This window comes from Chlorocebus sabaeus, chromosome X (genome assembly GCF_047675955.1).
Source record: "Chlorocebus sabaeus isolate Y175 chromosome X, mChlSab1.0.hap1, whole genome shotgun sequence".
NCBI classification, from domain to species: domain Eukaryota; kingdom Metazoa; phylum Chordata; class Mammalia; order Primates; family Cercopithecidae; genus Chlorocebus; species Chlorocebus sabaeus.
Genome location: NC_132933.1, coordinates 82,436,697 through 82,463,992, shown reverse-complemented (window position 1 = coordinate 82,463,992; position 27,296 = coordinate 82,436,697). Strand labels below are relative to the sequence as shown.

The window sequence follows — 27,296 nt, the reverse complement described above, 5'->3', positions numbered from 1 at the left end:
GCATGGTTGCGTGCACCTGTACTCCCAGCTACTCAGGAGGCTGAGGCAGGAGAATTACTTGAACCTGGGAGGCGGAGGTTGCAGTGAGCAGAGATTGTGCCACTGCACTCCAGCCTGGGTGACATAATAAGACTCCATCTCAAAAAAAAAAAAAAGAGAAAAGAAAAGAAAATGGATTTGTCTTGCAAGACTTGTTCTCTTTAAACCTGTGACAGTTCTTGGTGATTATTGTTTCACCAAAGAAGAGAGGACTAAGGAGATTGAAGCTTGGTAGATAATAGTACTTTCCATTTTTTTCTAGAAAAGCTTGCAAATGAAGGGAAGTCATTTTAAACTAGTCTTCTAACCCTTTCAGTAATGTGTCTTTCTGCAAACCTGTTTTGCAGTGTTCCTGCAAGGGCTGGTGTGGAAACAAGCAGTGTGGGTGCAGGAAGCAAAAGTCAGACTGTGGTGTGGACTGTTGCTGTGACCCCACAAAGTGTCGGAACCGCCAGCAAGGCAAGGTAGGATCAGTGCTGTTTCCTCTCCCCATCCCTTCAGACCTCCCACTAGTTTCCACCCTCTTTTTCTGTCTTCCGTCCTGAAACCTGGAGTCTCCTGCACAGCTCTTCCTACCCTTCTCCTTCCCTCTGAACCCAGGAAAAGAGACAGTTCACTTCTCAATCCTTTTTCCTTGCTGCTCGCCTGTTCACATACCCCTTTCAGAAACCACAGTGCTTCCCAGGAGATTCCCAGGTATAGAGCTCCCTACCCCCAAGCTTGGCTGTAAAGTTTCGGTACTGTTTTTGAGACGACAAGGACAAGAGAGCAGGCATTCACAGGCATATAGACATGTAAGATCAAACTAGTCCAGAGGTTTAACTGGAACTGTAAGACCCACGTGCTGAGGTAGCAGCTTCCAGGAAGTTAATCCTTCTGACATCTTGAGACATTCGTTACTTAGACTCTCTCCATGGCAACCAGCTAGCTATTCCATGGCTCTAGGAAAAGACCCACAGGAACCAGGCCTTTCTAATAGTCACTGTTGTAAACCAAATTAATCTAAATGTCCTCTTAATATTGTTCCCAGGAATAGCAAACTCAGGAAAACCAAATGTGCCCTGGGAAGAGCAGCACCAAGCAGGTCAGATCCCTACACCTGCCTTACACCTACCTGTGCAATAGCAAAAATGCATTACTACAGCTCTCTATGTGATATACAATAATTCTAGCAAGCATGGTCTAATGATGATTCATCATGCATTTCTTGAACATCCACATGTGAAAAGTTTCAACCTGCATCTTCTATTAAAAAGACCTCTGGCCGGGTGCGGTGGCTCACGCCTGTAATCCCAGCACTTTGGGAGGCCGAGGCGGGCAGATCACGAGGTCAGGAGATCGAGACCATCCTGGCTAACATGGTGAAACCCCGTCTCTACTGAAAATACAAAAAAATTAGCCGGGCGTGGTGGCAGGCGCCTGTAGTCCCAGCTACTCAGGAGGCTGAGGCAGGAGAATGGCATGAACCTGGGAGGTGGAGCTTGCAGTGAGCTGAGATCGCGCCACTGCACTCCAGCCTGGGCAACAGAGCGAGACTCCATCTCAAAAAAAAAAAAAAAAAAAAAAAAAAAACTTGTAATATACATAGGAAGCCAGAAGTCAGGCTAAGAGCTGTAGAAGTAGCAGAGACCTTGAGGATCCTCTATTCCTGTGGTTTTTCAATTTGGGTTCAAGAGTCATGTAGTAGCTCCGTGAAAGGGCCTCCAGGCAGAGGGGCATGGCCCCTCCCTCCCTCCTCCCATCTCTATCTGTCTTTCTCAGAATCAGTTTTGTTAACTGAAAGGAATACTAATACAGGCAACACCCAGTACAGATGCTAAAAGGGATATCGCAAATTGTAAAGAGGGGGAGTTTAGTCAAACAAATGACCAAGGTTTTCTTTGCTTTAAACCTGGCCTTGTGAGATGTCCCATGCCACTACCTAGTCTTTGCCTTCAGAGGCTACCTACAAGCATTGCTCCATTCCTTCAGGGATAGAATATGTCAAACACTGTGACCTCCCCAAGCAGGGCCTCCCTAAGACTTGTTTCAGCTGACTAATCAGGCACTTAGAACTGTTACCTCTTTGGTTGAATGGGAGCAGACTGATTTGCAGCCAATTTATAATATGCCTGTCTACTTGATTTTCAGGATAGCTTGGGCACTGTTGAACGGACCCAGGATTCCGAAGGCTCCTTCAAATTGGAGGATCCTACGGAGGTGACCCCAGGATTAAGCTTCTTTAATCCCGTCTGTGCCACCCCCAATAGCAAGGTAGGTGGGCTAAAAGGCAGGCATTGGAAAACTGGATTAGCATCCTTCTCTGCGTTATCTATGACGGACCAGTAGAAGAGAGGCAGGTGGAGTAAAGGTGTAATCAGCTTGCTGGGAACTAGGGGTCGCGCATAGACTAGAGTCTGGTTTTTTCCATGGAATGATCTTAAAGAATACCTCATACTACTGGGAATATGTCGAGCATCTATAGCAGCTCGGCTGGGCTGAGCTTCTGCCCCTTTCTAAAGTCTATTCATACCTGTCTCTGTCCCTCCTAGATCCTGAAAGAGATGTGCGACGTGGAGCAGGTGCCGTCAAAGAAGACTCCCCCAGCTCCCTCCCTTTTTGACCTCCCAGAGTTGAAACATGTAGCAACAGAATACCAAGAAAATAAGGCTCCAGGGAAGAAAAAGAAACGAGCTCTGGCCAGCAACACCAGCTTCTTCTCTGGCTGCTCCCCTATCGAAGAAGAGGCCCACTGAAGTTGGAGTCATCATCTCTACCCTCAGTCTGGCTTGGGAGATCTTTCAGGTTGCAGCCAGAAGGGGTTTTTAAATGACTTCTCTGGATTTCAGGTTTCTTGCTGTTGAAAAAAGGAAAAAAGCGTTACTGAAAAGAAGGTAACCTTTGTTGGATGTTGGCCCTCAGCCTCCAGCTCCAGACTACTACTCGCCGTTCTCCAGAAGGGTGCCAAACCACCTACTGAAGAGAGAACCAACTGACTTTCCTAATGACTCATCGGGAACCAGTCCTCAAAATCATCAAGTTATTTCTTATTTGTGAGCAGTTCAGGCTATCTCATGACGGGGATGAGGCCAAGGCTTTCTTATCTTTTGGTTGTCTCTGCTTAACGGAGGAGCCTGGCCTAGGATGGAGGCCTGGTTTAGATCTTTCATTCCACCTCAGGAATGGGGTTGTGATCTGTACTGTCCTGACCCTCTCTGAATTGTGTTTCAATAGTACTCTCGATTGTCTTCCATATTGTTGAAGTAAATGAATTATTTTTAAATGTTAAGTAAATAAACCTTAGCCCATCTACTGTTCGGGAAGATCCTTCTGTGCTAGAGGGGAGAAATAAAATTTCAACCTGTGTTCCTGAGCCCCTGAGGAAGCTATTAAGGGGATTCATTACAAGTACCTGAGCCTCCCTGCCTTATTGTAGCCGCCCTCTTTCCCAGAAGGTAGTGTGGAGTGTGACATGTCTTTATGTTGCTCTGCTACCCTAAGAAATCAGAATCACGTTAGCAAGGCCAGTGGCCTGACCTCCACTGTAGAACCTGCCTGGCTTCCAGATTTGGGAGGAAGAAACCACGTTTACTAACCATCTCCATGTTCTTGCCACAATTTTATTTCTTCACACGCACACACAAAATGGTCAACATAGATAGATGTCCTTATTTTGCATTTGAGGAAACTGGGGTACAAAGAAGTTAAGTAACTTACCCAGAGTCACAAAGTTAGTGAGCTAGGACCCGAACGCAGAGCTACCATCCAAGCTTCACTCTAGCCAACTCTCTAGAGTGCCAGGAGCGGCCACTTCTAATGCCCTGCAGCCTGATTTCTTAGTGCAGGAGGGGCATTGCACCATACTGCTGTCCAGTCCCAGGACAGGACAGCACTGGCTCCTTGCATTCTCCTTTGAAAGATGCTTATGCCTTACAATGTATCAGGTTCTCCATCTCTGCTTAAAGCTAAAAGGGGGCCAGCCCTGGAATACCATACACAGGCTGCTGACTGGCCTTGTCTTCTGAGGTGCTCACAAACCCTGCGCTTCATATCTGTGCATTCTGAATCCCAAAACCCTTCTCCCAAAAAAAAGCTCCCAAACCATCCCCAAAAACTCAAAAGCCAAGACTCCTCTAGAATCCACCAGAGCCCAAGCAAAAGAAATTGAGCAACAGTCTGCCTAGAATGAAGCCTGCAATGGACTAGGTGACCTGCTGGTCCTCCCTGGCCTCCTGCCAGCAAGCAGCCCCGCTTCTCTTTGCATTTTAATGCCGAGGGAGCAAAGGAGCCTCTGCCATTGCCAACTAGAGCCTCTGGACACAATGGGAAGGCTGAGTAGGAGGGGGGCCAGCTCTTGGCATAAGAGAGCCAGTCTTCCTTCTCACTGTTTGAAAGCCAGTGTGTGGCGGGGGAGGGGTAAGCAGACTTATCCCCAGAGAAAACATCCTTTCCTACCAACACTGCACTAATAGCCCCCAGACCTCGAGTCACCGCATCAGGCATAATGTAGAGGGAGAGGTCAATCAAGCCAGCCCCTGGCCCCCATCCCACCCAGACCCCTGTGCTTTAGCACTAAGCAAACTCTATAGCGTGCTAACCAGCCCTTCCCCGCTGATGCTATAGTAACAGCATCTTTTGTATGTGTTCATCTTCCAAAAGCCTGTGACCCCAATATACACTACACTCCTCAAAGGATTCTTGGAAAGAGACTCATATGCCTTAGGGACAAGGCAGCAGAAACGACACAAGTCCCGAATGAGCATCTCCTGTCGGGTGATAAGGGAAGACGGGAGAACTACTAGTGTCACCCAGGATCCACAAGGCCCATGGGGACCTCTGGTCCAGAAACAGGGCAACTTGCTGTCCAGAGTTCAGGAAGTAGCTTGTGGCTTCTGTTGCCCAGGCTGGAGTGCAGTAGCACAATCTCAACTCACTGAAGCCTCGACCTCCCGGGCTCAAGCAATCTTCCCACATCAGCCTCCCAAGTAGCTGGGATTATAGGTGCACACCACCATGCCTGGCTAATTTTTGTATTTTTTCACCATGTTGACCAGGCTGGTCTTGAACTCCTGACCTCAGGTGATCCACCCACCTTGGCCTCCCAAAGTGCTGGGATTACAGGTGTGAGACACTGCTCCAGGCTGCAGCTTCTTATACATGCACCTTGCTGAATTAGAAGTAGGAGCTCAAGAGGGGAGGGGGCCTAATGAATCAAGGCTGTATTCCCAGGGAGCTTGAGACTTGATGTTAGACTTACACACACATACATACACACACACACACACACACACACACACGCCTTTCCAGTGGGCTGGCTGGGCCTCTTCTCCTCACTGCCAAGCTGCAAAGTTGTGTGGTCACCTCCCCCCCAGCTTCCCGCCAGCCTGTGCCCTCAGCCCTCGCCTCCCTGAGCCAGGACAAAGCCCCGGCAGTGACTGGGAGGGGAACAGGAGGAGGGACAGAGGGATGGGAAAGGCTGCACAAAGGAATTCCTCACCCCAAGCCCCCTGACCGCCAGCAAGTAAAGAAGCAGATTTGCTCTCCCTCCCCCTTCCTGCCTTCCATCTTCCCACCAGGGCTGTGCCCAGGCCACAGAGCAGCTGCAGGCCTTGGGAGAGGACCCACACAGCCTCCTGTAGGTGGCAACAGTGCCACCTGTTTGACTCATAGGGCTGAACCGACGACTGAAAAAGGGAGGAGGCAGACCACTCGGAGAGGAGCTGGGAAGCAGTGCAGAGAGCAGAGTGGAGCGGAGCTGCCACTGAGCAAAGGTGTGAGGGCTCGGGAAGGCTGGGGGGCTACAGATGGGAGCTGTGGAGCAGAGACCAGCTCCATCCCGCTGGGCTTGGACCGGGGGATTGAATGGCACCCCTGTCAGCTCCCCTACTTGGGGTTTTCAGGCTGCTCAGACCCTGATCCCATCCTACAGACAGCTCCTGAAGGGAGGGGACTCTGGAAGGCAGTGTCTGGGGCACAGGGGTAGGACCCCAGGGGAGGCAAGAGCTTAGGGCAGGCTATCAAACCAGCTCCAAGATGGGCAGAGGCAAGGGCTTCCCTTTGGGTTGGCTTTTTACCGGGAAGGGTCTCAGAGAGGGGAGAGATTTCCTTCCCCCAGCTCCAGCTCCTCACCCCTACCCTAACCCTCCTTTCCCAAGGCACCATAAAGAGGGCAGTTCAGAAGCAGCCACACCTTCCTCCTTACCGGACCCAGCCACTGTGCACCCCTCTAAGACTCCATAGCCTCTGGGGAGCTCGGAGGACAAGGGGTCCTGTCCCTCAGCCCACATGCACACATGCTCACACATTTTGGGTGTATCCAGGGGCTCCTTTACATACTCAAAGTCACCTGAAATCGTATTGTACCGACAGCCAGTTGTGCAAACACAAGTACAAATGCTGATACAAATCGCACACCCTCTCGTGTAGAATCAGTCACATACCCAGCCAAGTCTGGGGATCAGCTCAGTCAGCCAAACCCAGAAGCATAAGGTGCAGGGGTCCCCTGCCCCAAGACAACCACACCCCGCATTCACACCTTTGCCCTGCGTTTGTTGTACTTTGACCAAAGCTAACTTAGAGGGTGGGGCTCCTGAAGGCGGGTCTGGGCTTCTGGTTGGGGTGGGGGGATGACTGGGCAGGAAAGGGCAGGACTTGAGGGGGAGGCTTTGTATTTTGAAAATCCAAAGATTCCTTTAGAAGACTGGGAGTGACCCAGGCAACATGTTCACCTCAAGTCTTCCTCTTCTTGGCAGTGCCCTCTGTCCCCTGGGAGGTGGACACAGAGAATCTTTCAGAGATTTATGATCTGAATAATCTCTATATCCATAGCAACTGGCCAACTAGCTGGGCCTTCATTAGCCCCAGGTCAGAACTGGAACCTTTGCTTCAGGTTACTTCTGCTTCCTGGGCTGGAAAGCAATTCAGCATGGGGCTGCCTCCAGCTTGGCCAAACCTGCTTTAACTTGCTGAACTGAGTTTGCCCCACCCTGGGCAGTTTCTCTTGAGTTCTTTACCCCCAGGGCAAGCACTCCATCCCCAGAGGTGTGTGCTGTTAAATGGGGAGGAGCTGGAGACAGTGGATATGCATCCTGCCCGAAAAGAGGCTGGACCTCTTGGGTGTCCCACTGACTCTCCAGGTACCAAGATTAAAGGGAAACGAAGGCTCTGGAGATTGTCTCCCATTGCCAGGCTTGCAGCTGGGGCTGCTCGCCTCATCCAGTCTGGCACTCTGGGCCTGCCCCGTGACCTCCGTTGCTGAGCAGCAGCCCAGGCCTCTGCTCCTCCCCCGGGCTCCTCAGATACACTGGGAGGGAGACTGGGATCTGCCCTCTGCCAGGGTCCCTGATGGTTGAGTGTCCCTTCCCCCAGGCCTTCACCATGGCCGAGTCCCCCGGCTGCTGCTCCGTCTGGGCCCGCTGCCTCCACTGCCTGTATAGCTGCCACTGGAGGAAATGCCCCAGAGAGAGGATGCAAACCAGCAAGGTGGAGTAGGGATAGAGGGGGGAGGCTGGAAGTCAGAAGGCAGAGGCCCACTGGAGGGGATAAGAAGGCCAATTGTGCTCATAGACAGCTTTGGGGAAGGGGCTCTCTCTCCCAGGAAGAAAATCTCCCTAAAATATGGAAAGAGCTGCCCCCTGAGCAGAGCAGGCCAACACGGGGCAGGCAGCTCCCTTCAGCTGCCACCTGTTGGGGACTCTGAGCTTCAAGTAGGTATTGGTTGTGAGTTTCTCTCCTGCCCCTTTGCAGTGCGACTGTATCTGGTTTGGCCTGCTCTTCCTCACCTTCCTACTCTCCCTGGGCTGGCTGTACATCGGGCTCGTCCTTCTCAATGACCTGCACAACTTCAATGAGTGTGTCATGGATTCCCCCCACTGCTTCCCCAGCATACATATCAACCTGCTCCCCACCCTGGGACCCCTAGGCACCCCACTGCCAGTCATCCCCCAGCCCTGCCTAGCTCCTCAAACCCAGCTCTACTGCTACCCAATCTCCTTAGAAAATCCCTCCACAAAATCTCAATCCTTGGAGCCCCTGGCCCCGTGAGGGGCTTTCTCCTCACTCCCTTCTAGTCCTCCTGGATCCACCCACCCCACCTCCCCTCAGGCCACTATTGACACCCCTTCCCCCACTTGGACACTTCCCTCTCCCCTCCCACAGATTCCTCTTCCGCCGCTGGGGACACTGGATGGACTGGTCCCTGGCATTCCTGCTGGTCATCTCTCTACTGGTCACATATGCATCCTTGCTATTGGTGGGTCTGGAGGCCACTGGCCTAACCCCACCTCAGCCTTCCTTCCTGCTTAGTTCTAGCTCCCTATTCTCATCCTGGCCACTGAGGGAGGGGCTAATTCTTGGGCAGGAGGGAGGTACCAGCCTGGGAAGCCCACCTCAGTAACCTTGCTCCCCTCTTGGTGCCCCATCAGTCCCACCACTCTCTGCCCCCAGGTCCTGGCCCTGCTTCTGCGGCTATGTAGACAGCCCCTGCATCTGCACAGCCTCCACAAGGTACAGTAGGGATGGGAATGCATGGGAGAGGGGGCCACTGGGCCCAGCACTTGGCTGGCTATTTGCTGAGGACCTCACTTTTATACCCCCGGGGGGTCAAGCCCAGGACCTGAAGCCCAGTAAGTATTTGTTGAGTGAAAGGAGGAAAGTAGATGTGTCAGGGGAAGGGAAGGGTCGGGTCCCCTCTCCAGAGAGTGAAGGAGCAGCTCACCAACCATAAGCCCAAATTGACCAAGAGGCCTTATTCATCCCTGGGCCCCCAGGTGCTGCTGCTCCTCATTATGCTACTTGTGGCCGCTGGCCTTGTGGGACTGGACATCCAATGGCAGCAGGAGTGGCATAGCTTGCGTGTGTCACTGCAGGTGAGTGGCCAATCTCCAGTGTCTAGGCGGGGGCCTTGGCTTGCAGCCAGCTCTAGAACATATGTTGCTCCTATTCCCCCAAGACTACAGGTAGCTCTCAACTCCAGCAGTCAGGCCCTAAGAGGAAAGCGGGGAGGGGCACTGGAGAAGAGCCCACCTCACCAGCTCTTGTCCACAGGCCACAGCCCCATTCCTTCATATTGGAGCAGCCGCTGGAATCACCCTCCTGGCCTGGCCTGTGGCTGATACCTTCTACCGTATCCACCGAAGAGGTGCCAATGCCACTGCCCCACTCACCCTTGCTGGCTACTCATGCTCTGCCACCTGCACTCTGCCTTCCGTCCCCAGAGCTCTCCCCTTGCCCATTCTTGAAAGCCTGTCCCCCACTCCCCACAGGTCCCAAGATTCTGCTACTGCTCCTATTTTTTGGAGTTGTCCTGGTCATCTACTTGGCCCCACTATGCATCTCCTCGCCCTGCATCATGGAACCCAGTGACTTACCACCCAAGCCTGGGCTGGTGGGACACCGAGGGGCCCCCATGGTGAGTGTTGGACAGAATGCTGGGAGGGTCAGGAAGGTCTGCTCGTCCACGCTACAGCGGCCAGGCCTGTGGGTTCCCCGTCTCCCACCCTCCCCTGCTACCTCATCGCCTATTCCCTTTCACAGCTGGCTCCCGAGAACACCCTGATGTCCTTGCGGAAGACAGCTGAATGCGGAGCTACTGTGTTTGAGACTGATGTGATGGTCAGGTGAGGGAAGCTGGGGCTTAGGGGACCTGGGGGGCTGAAGGATATGATGACCAGCCCCAGAGCTTCGCCCTCTGACACCCCTTGTGCCCTCAGCTCCGACGGGGTCCCCTTCCTCATGCATGATGAGCACCTGAGCAGGACCACGAATGTAGCCTCTGTATTCCCAACCCGAATCACAGCCCACAGCAGTGACTTCTCCTGGGCTGAACTGAAGAGACTCAATGCTGGGTCCTGGTTCCTAGAGGTGAGAACAGCCTCTGCAAAGAGGCAGCCACCTACAGGGACACTCAGAGAGGGCAGAGTTCATTCTGTTGATAAGCATTTGCTCAGCCCTGTGCTAGGCAATAAGAACATAGTCTGTGCTCTCACTCAAGTCACTTCCACCTAGTAGAGAGCCTAGGCAGCAGACAATTCAGGAAACCCAGAGCAATAAAAACATTTTCCTGCCTGGGAGAGAATCAGGAGTGGATTCATACAGGAGAGGATGAGAGTCTTCTCCTAAGATGCACAAAGCAGGGAATGGGAACTCCATCAGAGGGAAGAGGACATGTAAAACCCAGAAGTCTGAAAAAGGGTGTTTCCAGGAATAAAGTGTGGCTGAATGTAACTGAGAGAGACAATTCATGGGAGTGGTAGGGAGTAGAGGCTTGGCCTTGAAGATCTCCAAATGCCTGGCCCAGAAGTGTCAACTTCAATCCTATAAGTGGTACAAAATATTTAAAAGGATATTGAATTTTTTCAGTTCCTCTTTCCCTGATTGTAAAAGTAATACATGTTCATTGTAAAAAGTAAAACATCAGAGAAATAAGAAATAACATAGAAATCAAAGTCTCCCATAATCCAATCCCTCTGAAATATTCACTGTTAACAGTTGGATACACACACACAGACACACACACAGTTCCTGACTTATGAGGTTCCACTTAATGATTTTTTTACTTTAGGATGATTTGAGATTGATATACATTCAGTAGAAACTATATTTAAAGTACCCATATGACAATTGTTTTTCATTTTCAGTACAATATTCAATAAATCACATGAGATACTCAATTCTTCATTACAAAATAGGTTTTGTATTAGATGATTTTTGCCTAACTGTAGGCTAATGTAAGTTCTGAGCACACTTAGGGTAGGCTAGGCTAAGCTAGGATATTTAGTAGGTTAGGTATATTAAATGCATTTTTGATTTTCAATCTTTTCAACTTAAAAAATGGGTTTATCAAGATACAACCCCATCATAAGTCAAGGTGCACCTGATACACAAACACACACTCTCTCTCTATTTTGCACAAATAGAATCATTACACAGACTCTTTTGCAATTTGCTTCTTTTCCATTTAATTCTTTATATCATATCAGATCAGAGTGATTAAGAGCAAAGGATGTCTGGGTTTAAACCCTGGCTCCACCACTTACTGGCTGTGTGACCCGAGGCAGCATTTCTTAAGTCTCTCTGTGCCTCAATTTTCTCATTTGTACAATGGGAATAATAACAGTACCTACCTTGTAGGGTTATTGGGAGGATTAAATCAGTTAATACACATAAAGTACTCAGAACACTGCCTGGCACATAGTAAGTACTTAATAAGTGTTAGATAGCTAGCTTTATCCATGTCAGCAATTAGGAAGTGAGGTCATTCATTGAGAATAAGGAGAGGAGAGGAGAGTAGCAGAGGCTTGGAATAACACTAGGGGGAATGGAAGAGGGAGCAAATCAAGAGCAAGTAAAAGGATTGCTAAGCAGTGCTGAGAGCGAAAAATAAGGACTGCAGTGCCAAGAGCCCACATTTTGTACTCTGCCCGTGGCAGTGCTCAGTCCCCAGTTCTAGTGGTAGAGGAGGCAGACAATTGTACAATTGAATCAGTCTGGGAGTTGTAGGGCAAGCGGGACAGAAAGGGAGCTGAGAGTGCTATGGAAAAGTAGTTCAAGCTGTGGATGAACCATGGGTAGGGGATGTAGGTGCAGCTAGAAAGGGGCTGATGAACTGGGAAGAAATCAAAGGGTCAAGATTGCAGAGCTCTCCTCGAGACCAACGAGAAGATGTAGTGGGAGAGAGGAAGTTAGGAAACTGGAAGGGCAGGAGGTTGAGGTCACAGAGTAAGTTGTTAGATGGTCTGGAAGAAGGCCACGGTTTGGAAAAAGGCCCTGGCTCAGAGGTGGAAAGAAGCTGGACACCAAGTGGAAGATATGAGTGAAGATAGTGAGGATGGGGGCAAGGCCGGGAGGCCTCTTCTGGTCTTGAAATAATTGTTCTTTCTTATAGAGGCGACCCTTCTGGGGGGCCAAACCGCTGGCAGGCCCTGATCAGAAAGAGGCTGAGAATCAGACAGTACCAGCATTAGAAGAGCTATTGGAGGAAGCCGCAGCCCTCAACCTTTCCATCATGTTCGACTTGCGCCGACCCCCACAAAACCACACATACTATGACACTTTTGTGATCCAGACATTGGAGACTGTGCTGAATGCAAGGGTGCCCCAAACCATGGTGATGTTTCCAGGACCCCCTCTCCCCACCCTGCCTTCCCCAGGCCATGATGATGATGATGATTTTGAGGCTGCCCCTAGCCCCAGGGCCCTGCCCCAGCTCACATACCCCATTCTGTGGTCAAACCTCTCTGCCCCGTCCCTGCCCTTGGAATCCCTAGGTCTTCCCCAGCTTCACACCCATCCTTCCTGAACCACAGGTCTTTTGGCTACCAGATGAAGATCGTGCTAATGTCCAACGACGGGCACCTGGAATGCGCCAGATATATGGACATCAGGGAGGCAACAGAACTGAGAGGCCCCAGTTTCTCAACCTCCCCTATCAAGATCTGCCACTATTGGATATCAAGTGAGTGCTAGAGGAAAGGAACCAAGCGGATCACATGAGGCTTAATGGCAGGGAAGAACCAATTCAGGGAGAGCAAAGCCTCTTCATTCATTCACTCATACAACAAGTATTTACAGAACACTTGCCATGTATCAGGTAGTATTGCAGGCTTTGGGGACACAACACGAATCAGACAGACAAGGTTCCTGCTTTTGTGGAATACACGTACTACTGAAAGAAACAGAGAATAAGTCACTTAACAAAATACATGCATATTGGAAAGTGAAAAAGTGTTATGAAGACAAAACAGAGAGATGTAGAAGAGTGGTTAGGTTTGGGAGTGATGGGCTGGAGCAGGGAGGTGGGTGCAGCCACATTAGGAAGGCTGGTTAAAGAGGTGATATCTAAGCTGAGACCTGAATGGTCGCAAGGAGCTAACTACGAGCTGCAGAACAGGAACAGCAGCCTAATGAGCAAGGGGAAGGGGAAGCTAGAGAAGCAGGCAGGGGTCAAATTGGGTAGGACCTTGTAGGCCACGGGAAGGATTTTATTCCACAACAAAGAGATCAGGGTAAGACAGCATGAATCAGGGAGAGTCCCAGATGTGAGCTGAACCCCAGAAGCTGACCCAGCTGAACCATGACAGACTTCAAAGCATCTGGTTGCTAAAGCTTCTTATAAGGTCCTTGTGTTCAGATAGAAAAACGTGAACTGAATGATAGCCCAGTTATCATACATATTTCTTTTTTTAATTTGAATTTTAATTAAAAAAATGTTTTTAGAGATAGGGTCTTGCTCTGTCACCGAGGCTGTAGTGCAGTGGCCTGATCATAGCTCACTGCAGCTTTGAACGCCTGGGCTCAAGTGATTGTCCCACCTCAGCCTCCTGAGTAGCTAGGACTATAGGTGCACACCACTATGCAAGGCTAATTTTTTTTTTTTTTTTTTTGTAGAGACAGGTTCCTACTACCTGCCCAGGCTGGTTTCAAACTCCTGGCCTCAAGCAATCTTCCTGCCTTGGCCTCCCAAAGTGCTGGGATTACAGGCCTGAGCCATTGCCGCCCTCAGCCTCCCGGCTATAAGCATGAGCCACTTCACCTAGCTATATAAGTATTTCTTTCCCCAAGTTATCACCAAAGAGGAAGACATGACATAGGGTTTGGCTCTCACCTTAGTCTTGTCCTGGTCAACACCAGCTGCTAATCAACTGCTGATCACGTTTCCAAATGATGTGAATTGGTGATGAACACACTGATGGTGGAATCGATGCCCTGAAAGGTCTAGGTGCTGTAAAAAGATAGGCCAAATCTAGCAAGATGAAATGCACCAGGGATAGATGTAAAGACCTCTATTTGGGGCCCAAAAGAATTTCAGTTGCATGAAGACCAGAGAGGAGACACTGGCATCAACAGGAACGTGTGTGAAAAAGATCAGGGCTTTCATTGAACAGTATACATAGGGAGTCATCAGTGGGATGTAACATTGCCAAAGGCTAACCTGACTCTGGGCTACCTGAATACAGGCATAGTGCCCAGAGGACAGGAGGAGATAGTTTTGCTCTATTCAAAGCTGACTCAAGTTGGCCAGGCATGGTGGCTCCCACCTGTAATCCCAGCACTTTGAGAGGTCAAGGTGGGAGGATCACTTGAACCTAGGAGTTCAAGACCAGCCTGGGCAACATAGCAAAACCCCATCTCTACAAAAAAAAAAAAAACTTAGCTGAGCATGGTGGTGCCAACCTATCATCCTAGCTACTCTGGAGGCTGAGGCAGAAGGATCACTTGAGCCCAGGAGGTCGAGGCTGCAGTGAGCCAAGACCGTGCCACTGCACTCCAGAGCAAGATCCTGTCTCGAAAAAAAAAGGCTGGTCCAAGCCTATTTGGGATATTATTTTCAGAGACAGGCCCCATATTTTCAAAGGAACATTGATAAATTGGAATATATCATATTAGAGAGGCTTATACAGGGAAGGAAATAATAAGAGTAATGGCTGAAGGAGCTGGAGCTGTGGGGCCTAGAGAAGGCTCAGGGAGACAGGGCCTCTGCTCAGAACCCAGGGGAGAGACACATTGTGTGGCCCCAGATAGCAAAGCTAGTACCCATGGGCGGAATCCATCAGAAGACAGAGTTCAGCTATGAAAGGAAAATCACTGTTGGTCAGGGGCTGCTATGGAAAGGCAGAGCTGATACCTCCTTGGCAGTGGCACTGTAGATTCAAGCACAGGCAGGGGGCTGCCTCCCAGGTCCCGTGCACCATGATTCTGGATGTTCCCTATTTTCTTTCCCACCTTCACAGGGCATTGCACAAGGATAATGTCTCGGTGAACCTATTTGTAGTGAACAAACCCTGGCTCTTCTCCCTGCTTTGGTGTGCAGGGGTGGATTCGGTCACCACCAACGACTGCCAGCTGCTGCAGCAGATGCATTACCCTATCTGGCTTATTGTAAGGGCTCTGGGACTGTCACCTCTCCTCTTCTTCTCCCATCCCTGGTTTTCCTTAATTCTGTCCCTCTCTTCCTTACTTATTTCCCCTGATATACTACCCTTGGGACCTTTTCCTATTTTCACAGACCCCTCAAACCTACCTAATCATATGGGTCATTACCAATTCTGTCTCCACCATGCTGCTTTTGTGGACCTTCCTCCTCCAAAGGTGAGTGCTTTGTGCCTCAGCTTTCTGGGTCCTTACTTTCTCCAGGGCCCTGGTGATGAGGCTGCTTCAGACTCATATATGCTGCCCAGGGCTGAGGGTCTGTTTAGTTCCTTTGAGATTTTTAGGCCCTTCCTTATACTATCAAATTGGCTTGAACATGGGAAAAGCACTTAGGGGAGCAGGTGTGGGGGCTGGAAGGACCTGCTTGAAGCTAGCTGAACTCACAATGGGAAGCTTTTCTCCCCACAGGAGATTTGTTAAGAAGAGAGGGAAAACTGGTAAGAACTTTCTCCCCTCACCTCATATTTCTCCTCCTGTAGCTTTCCCCTTGCTTAACTCCCTAGATGACCTACCCTCCCGCTCCTCCCCAGGCTTGGAAACAGCAGTGCTGCTGACGAGGATCAACAATTTCATGATGGAGTGAATGCCCTGCCCTGCCTCCCCACCCAAGCCAGTCTACATTGCGCAAACAGCAAGGGTTGGAGAGCAGCTGAAATGGAATGCTTCAGGGGTGGTGGGTTGCAGTGAGGGGAGCTTTGCCAACAGGAGATTTTGAACCATGAGGGCCCCTTGCCCAGGTGATGGGCATTCCGTAAGCTGCTATGGGATCTGCTCCCCTTGGGGTTTTGACCTGAGATGTTTGGGAACACAGTGAGTCATGAGAAGTTTCCCCCAAATGAAACTAGAACAGAGGAAGTAAAAGGCAGATTGCTCGGATAATGTCTCAGACTTGTGTGCACGTGTTCTTGCATAGAAGGCACAGGGTGTGTCGGGGTGGGATAGCTTGGAAGAGGGACTGAAGGAGATAACGAAATGGTCTTTCCCGGAGAACGGTAAGACGATAGAGACACCATCGACACTCCACGATATACTGTCTTCCCCGACCCTTGCAACTTAGCTGTTTTCGTGCCTAGAGGCCAGAAGCTGAAGAGCCCATCTAGCCATGTAATTCTGTGCTTACAGGTGGCTTTTTGCTGTGCGCAGCCTTTTCTTCAAGGCAGGTTGGTTCCTGTATCTTGTCTTAATGTGTTACTCAAAGAATGTAATCTCCATTTGGTCACAGCCTAATCTTTTTGGCTCAGGGGCTGGGGAGAGGAAGCACCTTCCATCTGTGGTTGGATGGGACACGACCTTGAGGGGCCATCATGGGGAGATGGGAGGAGGTGGACTGGAGGTGGGAGGAGAATCACCTGCGGCAATGAAGGACTCGCGGGAGGCCCGCGGGAGAGCAGCCACCTCGGGGGCGTCCGGAGGCCAGGCGCGCGGTGCAGGGTTGCGCTGTAGCTCCACCTTGTGGCCGCCCCAAGAGGAGGGCCGCATCCGTTGTCGCCATGACGTATTTGCTGAATGCCACCTGTTTTCCGTGCCGCTTGGGGACTCGTGTCCTTGACTCAGGACTCCGAGGGCAAGGTCCGATTTCCACAAGTTTTCGCTCCTCTGGGCTGCGAGCAGGGTCCAATTTCCGGCCCAGCCTTCCCTTCGAGGAGCAAGTTCCCCAATGCGTTTGCGGCTCGGGAGTCCCTGGGCTCCGCAGCTAAGGTGGCCAGTGCGGAGCTGACCGAGGATGAAGAGTCTAGTAGAAGCAGGGAGGGCCTAAGGCAAAAACGAGGACAAGAGGGGCTCTGTGGTGACCCCACAGTCTTCCGCCACACCCACATTCGACCTAGTTCGTATCTCCACACGGAGGGAAGTAGAACTAAGGAGTTGGCCAGGTAGGGAGGTCCGGTTCTCGGTTCCTCCTCTCTCGCCAGACCCTGGGGCAGCACTGGCATCATCGGGACAAGACCCGCCCCCCACCCTCGGTTGCTGGGCAGCCTCGGGAACTACAGTTCCCAGTGAGTCCCCGGCCATTTCCGGTCTCCGGCTGGACGCAAGCGAGTTTGAATCCGTGTTCCCGTCCCCTTCTCCCGGGCCCACCCCTTCCCTTTCTGGCCGCCCCGCCCTCTCTGCGTATCCCTGCACACTCCGGCTCCGGCGGCCGGCCGCGCCCACGTACCTGGCCTGCAGCTGGCACGGTGGGCGGGGGTGCCAGCATGCGACGCGTGGGGAGGCTGGAGGCGCACGGAGAACGAACGCCGCAATCAGTGCTCCGGTCCTGGTCTTCCTGGGGGTCCACGCCGCTGTGTACCGGGCAGGTCTCTCCCACACTCCGCCTTTTCGAGCGGCGTTCCCTTACTTTTCCCGGTTCCCGATTCATCCCCCCCCCGTCAGACTGGCTACCAGCCTTAGCTCTAGGGCCCCCAGTCGGCCTGGTACTGCCCGGCTGTCACCTCTCAGCACGTACCTCCTCCCCCATCCCTACTTTAATGTCCCTTCCCAATCGCCCAGTCTCTTCCTCCCCTCACCTCCCAACCTCACCTTGGAGACCTCCAGCAACTCCATCCCTGCAGCCCCAGCCTCTCAGCTCTCACACTCTCAGCTGTGGTCCTCTAACCTCAGCGTCTGGCCCCCCAACCTGAACGACAGCACCCAGCCCCAGCCTCTAACCCCTTTCTCCTAGCCCCCAGCCTTGGGTACGCAACCTTGAGCCTGCCACCGGAAATCCTCACTCTCTTCCCAGGAGAACTGGACAGCTATAGCGGCTTAACCTATAGGCCCTGGGCTGGATTCTGACACTGACAAAAACTTAAGGGCGGAGGACCCGGGGGAGCTGCTCATTGGGGTTCGGATGTAGTTGCTCTTCGTTATTTTTAGCTGCTGACTCACCGCTCCTGGCATCCGGGTTTGGGGCTAGCAGGCTGGGCTAGGGGGCTATTAATAGAGCAGGAGCACAGCCCCGACCCAGTTCAGTTTGGAAACACAGAGAGCAAGAAGCATCCCCTGCCACCATGCCCTGTGGAGATGTGGACTGAGCAGTGGCTGGGCCAGATGCTCTCTGGCTGCCAGTTACCTCACCCGGGTATCTCTACCTTGGAACTCTGGAGGGAAAGCCCACGAGGAGACTCCTGGGCACAGCTCTCCCCTAAGCTTGCCATGGCTTGGGGCTCTGCCACAATCAAGCTTCTGTTGTACTAGCTGAGAAGGAAGAGATGCGTCCCAAGTGGAAAGATTGTTTTGATCATGGCCTTGGCCTGCCTGGGCCCACTCCTGGGCCAGAATGCTAGGTTACTAGAAGGAAAAGCTAGGGATTTCTGGTCCCTCACAGCCTTCATAAGGATGGAGTGCTTCAGCATGGTCCTAACACAGGGGGCACAGAGCTGGGGATCCCCAAACCAGACACAGAGCTCAGAAGCTGCCAGATTCAGTGCTTACCACACCCCCAACCCCGCCATTCTTTTTATTTCTTTCCATTTTGTTGGGCTCTGTCCCTACTCACAGGGATTCACAGACCTCATGATCTCTCCCTTGTCTGGAGAGAAACCGTATTCATGAAAGCCACGGAAAACTTGTCCCTAGTGAGGTATGAATGATCCTTTATATATTGTCATTCCAATGGACCTTTTTATTTTAATGGGCTAACGTAAGAGTTTCCTAATGTATACATTGGGAATCGTGAGGAAATCTTGATGGACTGATCAAAATTATTCCCACGCAAGCTCAATTTGCTAGAATTCCCATTGACTAAGCGTGCACACCCACAACAATGCTCCTCCCCTCCTTGCAAATCAGAAACTTCCACCTTCAGCGACCCGAGTCTCCAGCCCCCAGATGAAACCACATTTGGGGCAAGAGAGATCGTTTCACCACACACAAAATGGAGGTCACCCAGTGAAGCTCTATTTTCAAGAAGGAGCCCAGTTTATCAGACAGCAGCGGACCGCGGTCCCAACCCCGTCTATTTGCTGAAGGAGCAGAAGAGGCGGTGGAAGGGGAGAGAAACGGTCTCTCTGCTTGAAAATCCCTTCCTGAAGTCCTCCATCGCCTGGTTGCCTAGCAACCAGAGCTGCCTGCAGCGGTGTGGGGCTGCTTTTGGTCCGTAGGGGGCGACTGTCTCCCTGGGGTCTCAGACTGGAGCCCTAGCAGTTGGGAGGGGGGTTCCCTAGTTAAGTGTCACAGTGTCTCAGTGTGGCTGACCTCCTCCCAGCCTTGTCAACCCAGTCCAGTCTGAGCGGCAGGGAGCCTATGGAATGAGGAGAAGCTCACTATGAATCTGAAGGGATTTTGCTCACAATCATTAAAAAATGAAGAGAGAGGGAGGGTGGGAGGAAGGGAGGAAGGAACCTGTTAAAGGGGATAGGACAAAAGGGATAAGGAAGGGGCCTGAGGAGGGCAGTTTGACCCTCTCCATTCAATCGAGGCTTATCAATGCTTATTTTTCAATCAGAGCAGTCCAGAGGTTGAAAGGAGTCTAGCAATCTCTATTGACAAACTGTTAATCATATAAAAGACTAGGCTCCTGGGTTACCAGCCCAGCCTAGATTTGGTCATTAAGGAAGATATTCATTCATTCATTTGACCATAATTAACACTAACCCACTATGTACCACGCAGTGTGCTAAGTGTTCTACATTCAACCCTCACAAGAACACTGTGATTATTTCCTTTTCACAGATTACAATACCAAGTCTCAGAGAGGTTAAGTGATGTCCAAACTCACAAAAATAGTGACTGGATTGGGTCTGATTGAGCAATCACTGTGTGCCAGTTCTAGGAGTACAGAAAACAATACATTTCTTTTTTCTGCCTAATGAACGCCCAGTCACCCTTTGGGGCCAAACTGAAAATATCATCTCCTTTGTGAAACTTTTCTTAAGTCCCCTTCCCCCCAACAAGCAGAATTGATAACTTGCTTTTCTATACACCCTCCTGAAATACCACTTTTCACGGGTATGGTAATGATCTGCTTCCATATTTCCATTTCTCTCACTTTGAGCACCTTGGTGACAGGGCCTGTGTTCATCTCCAATTGGATATCTCATAAACATCCCAAACTCAACATGCTCATTTCTGAACAGCTGACCTTTTCCCCAAAAAATGACCTCTCCTAAAACTGTCCTTATCTCAATTGATGGCAATTTCACATCTCCAGTTGTCCTGGCAAAAAATCCTTGGAACCACACCTTGTATCCAATCTGTCAGCAAATCCTTTCAGCTCTCCCTTCAACATACACCCAGAATCCAACCACTTCTCATCATCTCTGGTGCTACTATGCTGGTCCAAGGCACAACCACCTCTCAGCTGGATCATTTCAGCAGCTGCCTGACTAGTCTCACTGCTTCCACCCTCGCCCCATGGCCTATTCTCCGCAAAGAAGCTATACCAATCCTGCTAAACCCAAGTCACATCATGCCAGTTCTCTGCACAAAACCCTCCAATGGCACTCCATCTCTCTGAGAGGAAAGCCAAAATCTTTACATTGGTCTACAAGGTCCTACACAATCTAGTCCCTTATTAAATCTCTGATCTCGTCTCCTGGCATTCTCCCCTCCCTTACTCTCTGTTAAAGCCACTTGATTCTCCTTGCTGTTCCTTGAGCAAGCCAGATGCACTCCTTACCAAGACCTTTGCACTCCTTACCCAGGACCTTTGCACTGGTCTCCCCTTGCCAGGTTTACTCTTCTGCATGGCTCACTTCCTCACCTTCCTCAATTCTTTGCTCAAATGCCACGTTCTTGGTGAAGCCTACCCTGACCAACCTATTTAAGATTCCCTCTATTTTAATTTCCAGTTTACAGTAAATACAGGGTACAGTAGTCCTCCTTTATCCATGGGTAATATGTTCCAAGATCCCCAGTGGATGCCTGAAACAGCAGATAGTACCAAACCCTATGTATACTGTATTTTTCTGAAGTGATAACCAAGATGGCTACTAAGTGACTTATAGGTGTGTAGTGTATGCAGTGTGGATACACTGGACAAAGGGATGATTCACATCCTGGGTGAGATGGAGCAGGACAGCACAAGATTTCATTACATAACGGCATACAATTTAAAACTTATAAAAAGTTTATTTCTGGAACTTTCCATTTAATATTTTCAGACTGCAGTTGACCATGGGTAACTGAAACTATGGGAAGTTAAAACCATGAATAAGAGGGGGAGTACTGTATAAAGGAACGAGATAAATGACACCATGAGGAAAAAGACAAATCCAAAACAATTGACTGGCACTCTTCAAAAACTTGATGTAGTTAATTTTTTAAAAAAAGATGGAAGACTTCCAGTTATGGACCCAGTTAGAATAGACACACCTCTCCCTATTCCTCACACTAAGTACAGCTAAAACTCTGGACATTATATATAAGACAAACATAAGAAGACTATGAAAGAAGAGGAAGGGGGCAGACTAACTAGGAACCCCAGTGACTTGAACTCGAGGTGATGAGTTCCCTGGGTTTTCTTGTTGCATCAAATATTCCAGACCAGGTACTGGAGAAGCCAGCAGCCTGGAAATGCCAATGGGCACAGACAAAAAAAAAAAATGTAAACACCAATAACTGGCCTGTTCTCTCTAGCCATAAGACCAGGAAATGGAGTTTGGCCAGACAGAAAACTCTTAGACAGTAACCACCCACTGCAACCACACACCACAGAAAAAAAAAACAAAAACAAAACTGTAGCTGCACCCAAGCCAGCAAAGGCCAAGTAGATAACCTAGAGTTTCACTCTGGCCAGCCTCCCCTGTACTCTGGGGTAGTGTCAGAGAAGGCTGAGTATACAGCCTAAACTTCCATCCCCAAGGGATAACAAGACCCCCTTCCTGTTGGGTGGTGTCAGTGTCAGAGGAGACCTGGTGGTGAGTCAGGACTTTCACCACAACATATCATTTAGTGAGGCCACTAGCCTCCCTCTCCTCCCCTCCCAAAATCTCTCTACCTCCTGACTGTGGTGTTAGTGGAAGCCCACCTGGGGAACAGTAAAAAGGCACTTCTGCCCCTTCTAGGGAGGCATCAGTGGAGGCCTAGTAGGGAGCTGGAATTTTTACCCCTGCACGGTAAAAAGGAGAAGCCCCCACTACACCTACCAACCAAGGCCAAGGAAGGAAATTGAACTTGAACCTCTACCTGTCAGTAACCAGGCAGTGGCCCTTTCCTCTGATGAAAATGGTGTCAGAAGAAGCCTACCAAAAACAAAAGATGTAAATGAAATCCAGAGTCTCATACTATAATATCCAGAAATTCCCAGGATTCAATAAAAATCACTCCATATCTAAGCCCAGCACCTATAGTCCCAGTTACTCAGGAGGCTGAGTTGGGAGAATCACTTGAGCCCAGGAGTTCAAGGTCAGCTTGGGCAATGTAGTGAGACCCTGTGTCTTTAAAAAAAAAAAAAAAAAAAAAATTCACTCATTATACCAAGAACCAGGAGACCTTCAATTTGAATGAGAAAGAGAAAGATTTCAACTATCTGACAAAGATTCTAAAGTGGCCAACAGAAAAAAAAATGCTTCTATGAGCAATCTATGAGCAATTACAAACAAGGTTAAAACAAATTTTAAAAATAGCAAGTCTTGGCCGGGCGCGGTGGCTCAAGCCTGTAATCCCAGCACTTTGGGAGGCCGAGACGGGCGGATCACGAGGTCAGGAGATCGAGACCATCCTGGCTAATATGGTGAAACCCCGTCTCTACTAAAAAATACAAAAAACTAGCCGGGCGCAGTGGCGGGCGCCTGTAGTCCCAGCTACTCGGGAGGCTGAGGCAGGAGAATGGCGTAAACCCAGGAGGCGGAGCTTGCAGTGAGCTGAGATCCGGCCACTGCACAAAGCGAGACTCCGTCTCAAAAAAAAAAAAAAAAAAAGCAAGTCTTGGCAAATAAATAAGAGATATAATGAAGAATCAAATAAAACTTTAGAACAAACTATAATAACCAAACTAAAAAACTCAGTGGATGAGCTCAAAAGGAGGATGGAGAGGACAGAGAAAAGAATCAGTGAACATAAAGATAGAACATTAGAAATTACCCGATCTGAACAACAATGAGAAAATAATAGACTTAGAAAGAAATGAACAGAGTTGGGCACAGTGGCTCATGCCTGTAATCTCAGCACTTTGGGAGGCTGAGGTGGGCAGATCACTTGAGCCCAGGAGTTCAAGACCAGCTTGGGCAACATGGCGAAACCCTGTCTCTACTAAAAATACAAAAATTAGCTGGATGTGGTGATGCACACCTGTAGTCCCAGCTACTCAGGAGGCTGAGGTGGGAGGATCACCTGAGCTTCGGAGATCGGGGCTGTAGTAAGCTGTGATTGTGCCACTGCAGTCTAGCTTGGGTGACAAAATGAAACCCAGTCTCAAAGAAAAAAAAAATGAACAGAGCCTTAGGGATGCTTGGGACTATAACAAAGGACTTAACATTTACGTAATTAGAGATGTGGAAGAGGAAGAGAAAGAGCATGGGGCTAAAAAAAATTACTCAAGAAATAATGGCTGAAAATTTGGAAAAAGACATAAATGAACATGTTCAAGAAGTTGAACAAACCCCAAATAGGATAAACTCAAATTCACCCCAAGGCACACCATAATCAAACTTCTGAAAACTAAAGATGGGAAACTTGAAAGCAGCAAGAGAGAAACAACACCTTACCTACAGAGGAAAAGGAATTCAAATGTGGCCAGGCACAATGGCTAATACCTGTAATTCCAATACTTTGGGAGGCCAAGGCGGGAAGATTACCCAAGGCCAGGAGTTTGAGACCAGCCTGGGTAACATAATGAGACCTCGTCTCTACTAAAAATAAAAAAATTAACCAGGCGTGGTGTGCACCTGTAGTCCCACCTACTCAGGAGCCTGCTTGGGAGACTGAGACAGGAGGATCACTTTCAGGCCAGGAGTTTCGAGGCTGCAGTGAACTATGGTCACACCACTGCACTCCAGCCTGCTATATCTGGTGAAAATATCCTTCAGAAATGAGGGGGAAATCAAGACATTCTCAGACAAAGGAAAGCTAAGAGAATTTCTTGCCAGCAAACAAAGAATGGCTAAAGGAAGTTATCAAAACTTACAGATGAATAATGGAACCATTTACATGTAACGAAACTTACATGTAAATGGTTCAGAAAAAGGGATAGATAGATAGATAGATAGATAGATAGATAGATAGATAGAGCATTAGCTGGGCATGGTGGCACACACCTGTGGTCCCAGCCACTTGTGAGGCTGAGGTGGGAGGATTGCTTGAGCCCAGGAGTTTGAGGTTGCAGTGAGCCATGATCACACCCCTGCACTCTAGCCTGAGTGAGTGAGCAACACCTACTGTTCAAAAAATATAGATAGATAGATACATAGATACATAGATAGAGCAAATATAACAAATCAAAACAAGTCAAATTGTTGACTTGATAAGGAAGACATACAGTGGTGCCCACCGTATTATTCTTCCAATATTTTAGTATGTTTGTAAATTTTCATTTTTAAAAATGTTGGAGAAGATATGTGGAGGATAGATATATGATAAAGCAAGCATAGCAAAATGTTAATGAGAATCCTGGGCGGTGGGTAATTGGGTGTTCACTGTAAAATTCTTTGAATTTTTCTGTATGTTTGAAAACTTTCATATTAAACTGTGGGGGCAAAAAACTTGAAAAAAAATCACAACTTGGTATCCTCCCCTACCTTTCCCAATCCATCTTACCGTGCTCTACTTTTTCTTTTTTCCGTGGCACTTATCACCATATACACAGCAGGTCTTTGAATAATGTTGTTTTCTTCAACATCATTTTGTTATAACATTGATGAGGGGAAAAAAAAAAAAAAAAACTAAAACGATTCCTGGCCAGAGCCACTGTCTGTGTGGAGTTTGCACACTCTCCCCATGTATGTGTGGGTTTTCTCCGGGTATTCCAGGGTACTGCGCTTCCTCCCACATCCCAGTGCACGTTAGGTGAATTGGCATGTCTAAATTGTCCCAGTGTGAGTGAGTGTGGGTGTGTATGTGAGTGCACCCTGTGATGGAATGGCATCCTGTCCAGGATTGGTTCCTGCCCTGTACCTTGAGCTGCTGTGATAGGCTCTGGCCACCCTTAACCCTGAACTGAAATAAGCAGATTGAAAAATGAATGAATGGATGGATGGATGTATGGAAGGATGGATAGATGGATGGATGGATGAATACAAAGTATTGTAAAATAAAAATGTGTAAAGTAGTTGATAATCATACAAATGCACAATAAACTATGAGGTAAGAAAGTGCTCATCGAGTCCACCATATTTGTGATTGTTTGCTTTTGAAGTGCATGGTGGTAGGGAGGTGCTCCTTACAATTTTCACTTTGCATACATTTATTCCTTGGTTCAACCCACCACCACTTCCACTGCTGTCACTCACTGGTTCACCAAAAATTAGGTAATTATTTACTTATTTTTATTAATCTTTCTATATGTGTGCATAGCTCATATTTATTTCAATGTTTAATATCAGAAGTGTTTTGGGTCTTTATTTAGAAGCTTGGTGATGTTTTGTGACCAGAAATATGCCATAGGAACTTAGCTCTTGTTTATGTTAATTAGCCTATGGTAAAATTGGTTTTGTTATGCGTTGTTTCAGTTCGTCACAGTTTCCAAGGATCTACCAACAACATTAAATGAAGACGTACTGTACTACATAATTCACTTATTTATTGTGTTTAGTTTTGTCTGTGTCCTCTCACTACGAGGTAAGCTCCCCAAGGGCAGGGATTTGTTCTGTTTGTTCTGTTTTATTTTGTTTGCTGCTATATCCCCAAATCCTACAACAGTGTCTGGCACATAGCAAGTGTTCCATGCATATTTGTTGAATTAAGAGTGAATCTCTGAGGGCCGGGCATGGTGGATCACACCTGTAATCCCAGCGCTTTGGGAGGCCAAGGTGGGTGGATCACTTGACGTCGGGAGTTCGAGACCAGCCTGGCCAACATGATGAAACCCTGTCTCTACAAAGAAAATACAAAAATTAGCCAGGCATGGTGGCAGGAGCCTGTAGTCCTGGCTACTCGGGAGGCTGAGGCAGGAGAATCGTTTGAACCTGGGAAGCTGAGGTTGCAATGAACTGAGATCACACCACTGCACTCCGACCTGGGTGACAGAATGAGAATCCGTCTCAAAAAAAAAAAAAAAAAAAAAAGAAAAGAAAAGAATCTCTGTATCCCTAATACCTAGGTCAAGGTCTTGCATGGAGTAGGTGCTCAATGAATATTTGCTGAATTTAACTGAGATGTAAATTCTGCAGGAGAACTTAGAATAGACCTGTCGTACTAGAGTGGTTCACAGCATGGACTCTGGAGTTAAATAATCAGGATTTGCATCCTGATTCTGTCACTTCCAGCTGTGTTACCTAGCTGTGTTAATATCTTTGAGCCTCAATTTCTCATTGGTAAAATGAAGATAATAATAGCATCAGCTTGGTAGGATTTGGGTTTGCATGTTATGCACTTAGGACTTTGTAAAGACCCAATAATTGGTAGCTAAAAACAAAACAAGAACTGCAAAAAAGATAGTCTTTCATGTACGTCATCCTTCCTCCATTCCCTCGACAAGCTGAGCCAGGAGAAGGTGAGGAGATGTCCTTGGACAAGTATTCCTAAGCTCAATTCCAGACCCACAGAAGGGTTTCTCTCCTTCAAATCCCTTCTTACCTTTTCACCTGTCCTGGACTCTCATCTTGATATCCTGAAGTTCCTTCCCCCGTCATAACCATGCAGGGGTGGAGTGGAGGAGATAGGGGTTTGTGGGCCAGGGACAAGGACTTAGAGCTTTGTGTTAATCCCTGTTCTAGGGTTGAGTTCCTTACTGGTGATGGTAGAAGGTCAAGTGTGAGGTCACAGTAATTTCAGGGCCTAGAGATAGAACAATAGTCTTGTGGAGGAGGTATTGACAGGACAGCGGGCCTCATATGCTGCTTTCTTCCTTGGTCCCCTGTAAGAGAAAGCACCTCCCTCACTCTGCTCCAACGTCCCTTCTGTCCATCCTGCTACCTCGTCTTTACTTCTGGTGGCCCCAGCTCAGAGCAAGCCTGGGGACCCATTGAGCATCTCCCTGCAACTCCCTCTTGGAAGTGGGATGGGGTGGAGTGGGCAGAGGACAGGATAAAATTGGCGATATAAGGGCACAAGATCGGGTGCCTGAGCTCTCTGGTGGCCCACGTCCTCTGCCCCCACCCTGGGGACAACAGTTCCCTAGAGACTGGGGGAACTGGGGCTGAGCCTGGGGGCGCCACTGCCTCTGTTCCTTTAAGGAGCCGCTGTTTAGCATTCCTACCGCTGCCGCTGCCGCTGCCTGCCTCTGCGCGCTGATTGGCTGGAATCAACTGAGAAGGGAGCCAGGGAGAGATGCTCTT

The 27,296-nt window shown here is 49.1% G+C and overlaps 3 protein-coding genes across 6 annotated transcripts in view; 2 read left to right on the top strand and 1 right to left on the bottom strand.

The window, feature by feature from the left end:
• The window catches only part of KIF4A (kinesin family member 4A), a 130,039-nt gene extending 126,704 nt beyond the window's left edge, over window positions 1-3,335 (top strand). For both annotated transcript variants that reach the window (XM_037988896.2, XM_007991986.3), the window contains 3 exons: window positions 387-503; window positions 2,170-2,292; window positions 2,571-3,335. In XM_037988896.2, the coding sequence (XP_037844824.2) occupies window positions 387-503; window positions 2,170-2,292; window positions 2,571-2,774 (444 nt within the window). In that variant the 3' untranslated portion in view covers window positions 2,775-3,335. The remainder of the gene's footprint in view (window positions 1-386; window positions 504-2,169; window positions 2,293-2,570) is intronic.
• Window positions 3,336-5,681: 2,346 nt separating this feature from the next.
• Window positions 5,682-16,167, top strand: GDPD2 (glycerophosphodiester phosphodiesterase domain containing 2). Of its 3 annotated transcripts, XM_007991981.3 has the most exons (16): window positions 5,682-5,789; window positions 7,387-7,500; window positions 7,765-7,868; window positions 8,176-8,269; window positions 8,464-8,523; window positions 8,787-8,885; window positions 9,064-9,157; window positions 9,282-9,427; window positions 9,553-9,635; window positions 9,729-9,879; window positions 11,903-12,124; window positions 12,324-12,472; window positions 14,748-14,895; window positions 15,023-15,105; window positions 15,355-15,383; window positions 15,477-16,167. In XM_007991981.3, the coding sequence occupies exons 2-16, from the start codon at window positions 7,396-7,398 to the stop codon at window positions 15,527-15,529; spliced, it is 1,620 nt and encodes a 539-aa protein (XP_007990172.3). In that variant the 5' UTR covers window positions 5,682-5,789; window positions 7,387-7,395; the 3' UTR covers window positions 15,530-16,167. The 3 variants fall into 3 exon arrangements, with proteins under 3 accessions (XP_007990172.3, XP_007990176.3, XP_007990175.3); XM_007991984.3 differs by lacking the exon at window positions 7,387-7,500 and having other exon boundaries at window positions 5,692-5,789; XM_007991985.3 differs by lacking the exons at window positions 7,387-7,500; window positions 7,765-7,868.
• On the bottom strand, window positions 13,547-17,711 carry LOC103232132 (uncharacterized). Its single transcript, XM_007991979.3, has 3 exons — window positions 17,102-17,711; window positions 16,296-16,698; window positions 13,547-13,738 (listed from the first exon to the last, which is right to left on the bottom strand). Exons 1-3 carry the CDS (start codon window positions 17,300-17,302, stop codon window positions 13,638-13,640), a joined length of 705 nt encoding a protein of 234 aa, XP_007990170.3. The 5' UTR covers window positions 17,303-17,711; the 3' UTR covers window positions 13,547-13,637.
• Between the last annotated feature and the right edge of the window lie 9,585 nt (window positions 17,712-27,296).

Excerpts from the sequence above, each read along its gene's own strand:
- GDPD2 (XM_007991981.3), top strand. The coding sequence starts at position 7,396 with ATGGCCGAGTCCCCCGGCTGCTGCTCCGTCTGGGCCCGCTGCCTCCAC. Across the intron at positions 9,880-11,902 it reads CTGGGTCCTGGTTCCTAGAG|AGGCGACCCTTCTGGGGGGC; the intron begins GTGAGAACAGCC and ends TCTTTCTTATAG. Across the intron at positions 15,106-15,354 it reads TGGACCTTCCTCCTCCAAAG|GAGATTTGTTAAGAAGAGAG; the intron begins GTGAGTGCTTTG and ends TTCTCCCCACAG.
- LOC103232132 (XM_007991979.3), bottom strand. The coding sequence starts at position 17,302 with ATGAATCGGGAACCGGGAAAAGTAAGGGAACGCCGCTCGAAAAGGCGG. Across the intron at positions 16,699-17,101 it reads CCGTGCCAGCTGCAGGCCAG|GCCCTCCCTGCTTCTACTAG; the intron begins GTACGTGGGCGC and ends TTTTTGCCTTAG. Across the intron at positions 13,739-16,295 it reads CGAGTCCTTCATTGCCGCAG|CACCTAGACCTTTCAGGGCA; the intron begins GTGATTCTCCTC and ends ATCTTTTTACAG.